This window comes from Crocodylus porosus, unplaced genomic scaffold (genome assembly GCF_001723895.1).
Source record: "Crocodylus porosus isolate Cpor-Errol unplaced genomic scaffold, CroPor_comp1, whole genome shotgun sequence".
In the NCBI taxonomy this organism is placed as follows: Eukaryota; Metazoa; Chordata; order Crocodylia; family Crocodylidae; genus Crocodylus; species Crocodylus porosus.
This window is the reverse complement of record NW_017728907.1, coordinates 9,278,547-9,284,546: the sequence shown is the minus strand read 5'-3', so window position 1 is coordinate 9,284,546 and position 6,000 is coordinate 9,278,547. Positions and strand designations below refer to the sequence as shown.

General features: G+C 52.0%; 1 protein-coding gene across 1 annotated transcript in view; it reads left to right on the top strand.

Annotated features, from left to right (window-relative positions):
* The first annotated feature begins 6 nt into the window (after nt 1-6).
* The window catches only part of CDC73 (cell division cycle 73), a 157,576-nt gene continuing 151,582 nt past the window's right edge, over nt 7-6,000 (top strand). Inside the window, exon 1 of the mRNA XM_019530705.1 lies at nt 7-144. Within this exon, the coding sequence (XP_019386250.1) occupies nt 14-144 (131 nt within the window). The 5' untranslated portion in view covers nt 7-13. The remainder of the gene's footprint in view (nt 145-6,000) is intronic.

Sequence of the window (6,000 nt, the reverse complement as noted above, 5' to 3'; positions counted from 1 at the left end):
TGCGGGGCGGAAGATGGCGGATGTGCTGAGCGTGCTGCGGCAGTATAACACGCAGAAGAAGGAGATCGTGGTGAAGGGCGACGAGGTGATCTTCGGCGAGTTCTCCTGGCCCAAGAACGTCAAGACCAACTATGTCATCTGGGGGTGAGTGCGCCCCCTTCCCCTCCCCCTCCCCCTCCCGGGGCCGGGGGAGTCTGGACCATGTGTCGCGGGGACGCCAGACCGGGCCGCGATCCCCTGGCCCCACCCCCGGGGGCTTCCGGCGCCTCCTGTTGCTCGGCGCTGCCGTTCCGCGCGGGGGTACTGCCCCGGGCCCGGTTGGGGGCGGGAGGGCGCTGGGGGCTCCGGTCCTCGCCGGCCGCTGTCACCAGGCTGGCTTTGGGCGATCGGGCTAACTCGGCCTCTTTGTTCGCCGCCGAGAGATGCCTGCCTCGCTCCCAGCATCGATCCGGCCCGCGGGTGGGCGCCGACCCCAGCTCTCTGCCACACCTCCTCCTCCTCCTTCTCCCTGCTTCTGGGCGGTGGGGTCTGGCCCTGCCCGGGCTGGGAGCAGGGAAGTAAACAATGCCTGGAGCCGGCTGGAAACTGGAGCCCGGAGTGTGGCTTGGGGTGTGCGCTTCCCCGGGGCCGCCTTGGACCTTTGACGGTAGCGGTTAAAAGCCCAAAGGTGTCTTGGTGTATTTCTCTCTTCCTGAAAGAGTCACTGCCCCCCCATTACACACATGTACTTCTCAGTAGCCGCTCATGGAAGTGCTCTTTAAATGCTAGTAAAAGGTAACGCCTTCCCTCTAGAGAGGGCTGCAAAACTTGCAGCTGCAGGTGAAAGGGGTATATGACTTTTGCCCAAGACCCTCTGCAGGGCTGGGGGAAGAGGAGGGGAGCTGACGTTTCACCTGGGGTCTGGGGCATTATTTAAAACCTTCTGAATCGGAATGGGAACGTTGAATTTGTCCGTGTCAGATCTGATCGTTGATTCGTTGTTCTAAACCGGAACGTCTGGGAGGCAAAAAATAACTGATGGTGTGGGGCTAGTTCTAGGGCAGTGGTTCTCAACGTCTTTGTTTGTGCCAGGACCCGTTTGTAAACATTAATGGCCAGCCCTGACCTAGTGCCCCTCACACTCTTGACATGCTGCCTCCAGCCCTGGGAGAGAGAGAGAGAGTGTGTGTGTGTGTGGGGGGGGGGGGTAGCCCTGTGCAGGCCCAAACTCTGCCAGCTTGCGAGGGAAAAACCACAGTTTTTTCTCACATTTTCCTTCTAAAGTTCATTTGCAACCTCCTCATATGTTCTTGCAACCCCCTTTTGGGTTGGGATCTACAGGTTGAACAACCCTGTTCTAGGTTGCTTCTGGTAATTTGGAGATAGATTTGTGGATTTCTTTTTGACCAGTGCAACTAACCAGCTTATAAACCATTAATTTGTTACGGTTCTTCAAGGGTTTCTCAAAGACATTAAAGAGTCTTTGAGCACATCCTGGTGCTGCAAGGAAAGGCCTTCTACAATCTGCAGACAGGAGAAGTGTGTGCAGAAATATGAAATGGTTTTGTGCTGTCAGCATGAGCAGTTGTGCAGACTGTTCTGGTGTTTGCTGTTCTGAGCCTTCCCAAGCAGCAACAAGTAAGTTGCTGTTAGGTTTCGCTGCTGCTATTCAGAGCCATGCAGGGAGCAGAGAAACTTGCCTGTCAGTTGAGCTCTGCTCTTGCATAGGCAAGTTTTTAAGCAGTGGTTGAGGCAGGCTGAGGAGTGCCTCGGGTGTGAGGGAAGGGAGAAACAAGATCTGGGTGGGTGAAAGGAAAGTGTTGTTCAGCAGCCAAAGTGTTTAGGAAGAAGAGCTGATCCAAAAGAAGTAGCTGTGAGTGGGGCCCAAGAACAGCACAGTGAGAATCCTGCCATCCTCTTTCTCCTAATGCTGTGTGCATGTTGGCTGTTTACTCAGCTTCCTTGGTGGTTGTTCTTTCTTTTCTTTTTAGCCTGATTACGTGTGTTCAGTAAATCTTTCAAATTTTGATCTGCGGTGCATTCACATAGCTGCTCAATTTACTGGTGGCTATGGGGAGCAGGATTACTGGCTTTTAGAAAAATTGGTACTTGGATTCCAATTTTTTTTATACATTTGGGTTCCGTCCAGTGGTGTACACGCAAGTAATTGGTTGTGTATAATAAATTGAGATGACACCATCTTTGGACCAGTGTTCAGACTTGGTGTCCTCAGCTCTTAATAGATGAGTGGGTGTGTCAAGTGAGTGTGATTTCAGTCCTGCATTTAGTAAAGTGTCATTACTTGATACTTTAATTTTTAGTAGGTTTTTTTTATTATGATCTGGATAATAAAAGTAGTAGTGAAGGGATGATCCTCCGAATCTTTAGAAGTAGTGTCTCTAGAACTAAGTTTAGGTAAGTTAAAGGGCAGTAGGAGAAGTTGTTGCTTGTTTGGATCTGTTTCCGGGATAGAGGGCATCTGCTTCCAGGCCTGGGAGATTCAGAGTGTTCTTTAAGCATTATGTTTACTTATAAGCCAACTGCATTGTTTATCTCAAATGGATATACTGTATTTACCTCTCTCATTTATGGCTTGATTATTATGTTTTGTTTTTGACATATAGGGTTTTTGGGGGGCGGGGAAGGGGGGTTGCTGGTGTGGAGGTATGTCAGTCTTTTGTTTGCTGGTTGTTCTCCCTGATGTCTCAGAACCTGAGATGGAGTTCAGGTGGAGGTAGATTTGTTTCTTGCAGTCCCTATGCCCCTTCTCTTCAGTAAGCTGTAGGGTTAAAAGGATGAACAGTTGATTGCTGTTGCAGTAGCTTGACACACACAAAACAAATGTCTATTATATTAGACAACTGGAGCTAACTTTCTCTTCAGGGTAACAGGTTGCACATACTACTACTTTTTCTTTTGAGGGCACATGTGAAAGCTGATGCCTTTGGAAGAGGAGACATCACTGGTGGAATAATAAACTCTTGGCCCTCGTAGAGTGAGGGTAAATGGATGAAGTGGAAATATAGCCCGGTTTTAAAAACAAACCAATCCACCAAACAGGAACTTTGGCTGTATGTTATGCAAATACTTTTTTAAACTGTTAATCTGGAATTATATGGATACTAAGGAGAAAATGTAAAATGAACAGCACTAGACCTGTAAAGGTCTACATTCAAGCTTTATATGTTCTGGAACAACTGGCTATATTAGAAACACTAAAATAGGATGCTCATACCTTGTGATGCTTTTCATGTTCACTTGTTCGCAGCAAGTTTAGATCTCAGCATGCAAGGAAAGGGAGAAAAATCCTCATCTTAGTCTTGGGGTATACTAGAGGTACACCAATATATTGAACTGATATAAAGAAAATTGGGTGTATTGATAAATGTCCATACGTGCGTGCAGCTGCAGTGCAGTACGCAGGCAATGAGGAGCACAGTCTGGTAGCTTGGAGAGCTGTGTGTAGCTGGTAAGTCCATTGTGGTGAAAGGGGAGGGAAGAAGTTTGGGTGGGGGGGACAGATCAACGTCCCCCTGTGGTGAGGGAGGGAATGGGGCTGGGGCAGGTGCTGGCAGGGTGGGGTGTGGGATGAAGCCATGGGTTGTCCAAGGGGTGCGGGGGGGCTTGTGCCCCCAGATTTGTGCAGGGCTGTATGAGTGGGCTGCAGCTGTGGGCTGGAGATGGCGCTGCACTGGGCTGTTCTTGGCTGGGGCTGGGGCAGACCTGGCTCAGCCTCAGCCTCAGTCTCCACTCACATACTAGGAAGAGTTAGGCCTGCACTGGGGGGGGGGTGGCAGCATTGGGAGGAGAGCCAAATGGGCATGGGGGCTATGGCAAAATTTAGGGTGGCTGCAGCCCCCTGTAGCCCCCTCCCTGCACTGCTGCTGCCTGCCCCAAGCCCAGCCCCCACTGAGAAGAGCCCAGCTTATCCCCAGCCCACAGCTGCAGCCTGCCTGTCCTGCTCCCTGCAGATCCAGATGCATGTGGGCACCCTACCCCCCATGCCCTCCTGGTATGTGTGCAATGGTAGGAGCTGTCCCCCCGCCCCCAGTGAACCCTGGATAAGCTGCAGCTCTGTCCTGCACTCTGTCCAATTGGACAGTATCTGCCCCTGCCCCACTCTCTCCCTCAATGTGGGGGGAATTGATTTGCCCCCTCCATACCACTTCTCTCCCCCCTCCCCTTCCATCACCACAGACTTGCCTGGACACAGCTGTATCAGAAATAGGATCGATATTGGCCGATGTGCCTCCATAAAAATAGGCTATTAGTATTGGCCCCCAAAATTTCTATCGGTCTTCCCTAGGGGATACTCATTTGTATGGCCTAAAATGGTTTATTGATTAGATTATTAATGAGCATCTAGGTTGGGGCAGGCAATTATTTTCAGTGGAGGGCTGGTTTTGGCAGGCTGTCGAGAGCCGCATGGGTAGCCCCGCCCCTTGACAGGTGCCCAGCCTCTGGTCACCAACTTGGGACCAACGTCCCAATATCTTGGGACCAATATCCCAGGGCCAGCACTGGTGGGGCCCAAGGCAGGGCACAGGCTGGCAGGAGTCTGGAGCTGAGCTGGGCTGCACCAGCAAAGAAGGGAGAGCTGGCCCAGCTCCATAGAGCCCCTGCCAGCTGGGACCCTGCGGTCCTGTCACCCTGCTCTGGGGCCCACTGGCACTGGCCTGGGGATACTGGTGTAGGCCCTGTGCTTCCACTGGTTCCCCGCCCGCTCACACCCAGTGCTCCCCAGCAGCCCATAATTCAGGTAAGTGGGGGTGGGGGGAACCATGGGCAGGGAAGGAGTGTGGGGACAAACAGTCCCTCCCTGCCCCACACCCGGTGCCCCATGCTGCAGCTGCTCGCAGCCTGCGTGGGGCTGCCTGTGTCTGCTCCAGACAGCCCCACATGGGCTGTGAGTGCCTGCAGCGCAAGGTACCAACTATGGGGAGGGGCCACTCCCCACCTGCCCCCCCACTCAGCTTTTCCCTGGGCTCCTTCCCTGCATGGAGAAAAGCAGCCCCTTACCTGCCCCATGGCCATCACTCCCTGCTGCAGGTGCTTGCAGCCCACATGGGGCTGTCCAGAGCGGGCAAAGCCCCAGGCAGGCTGCGAGTGGCTGCAGCACGGGGTGCCAGGCATGGGGCAGGGAGCAACTGCTTTCTCCCCGCCCCTGCACTCAGCACCACCTTGTAACACGGTTACAAGCTGGTGCAGAGCGTCGGGCAGGCGAGGGGCCACTTTTCCCCAGGCCAAGCACCAGCTTCTTCCCTGCTGGCAAACAGGGAGTTGGGGCTCTGCTCAGGTTCTGAGGTGTCAGGGAGAACAACCAGCAAACAAAACTGACACACCTCCACACCAGCAAACCCCCCCACCCCTTATATATGTCAAAAATATAATAATCAAGCTATAAATGAGAGGAGTAAATGCAGTATATCCATCTGAGATTATGTTTACTTATAAGCCAAATGCATTATGCTTAAAGAACACTCTGAATCTCCCAGGCCTGGAAGCAGAAACTCTCTATCCAGGAAACAGATCCAAGAAGCAACAACTTCTCCTACTGCCCGCGCTTCTTGCCACCGGGGCAGCCATGTGCTCCCAGCATAGAAACCCTGGCTGGGGCTTCTGGCAGGGGAGCGGGGCCAGGTGGCCCTGCTATTGTTGGAGCCCGCTGGGCTTCCCATGGGTCCAGCTGCCTTTTGTTCCTATCTTTTTTGATGGGAACCAAAGGCAGAGAAATATTAATTTTCTACACTTTTTTTTAGGGGCCTCGTGGGCCGGGTAGAATGGTGTTGTGGGCCAAGTGTGGCCCGCGGACCGTATTTGCACACCCCTGATCTAGGCAAATTGTAAGACCTAGAGTCAATGTACACCTTAGAGAGGCTGATAATCTTTTAAGAAAATATTATGGAAAATTGTTGAAGGATTTATGTCACATTTCTACTAGAAAAAGTAGTGTCTGTTAAAAAAAAATTAGGTGGGGAGGGGGGTGTAGAATAATAATAAAAAAAAAAAAGGAGGTAGCGA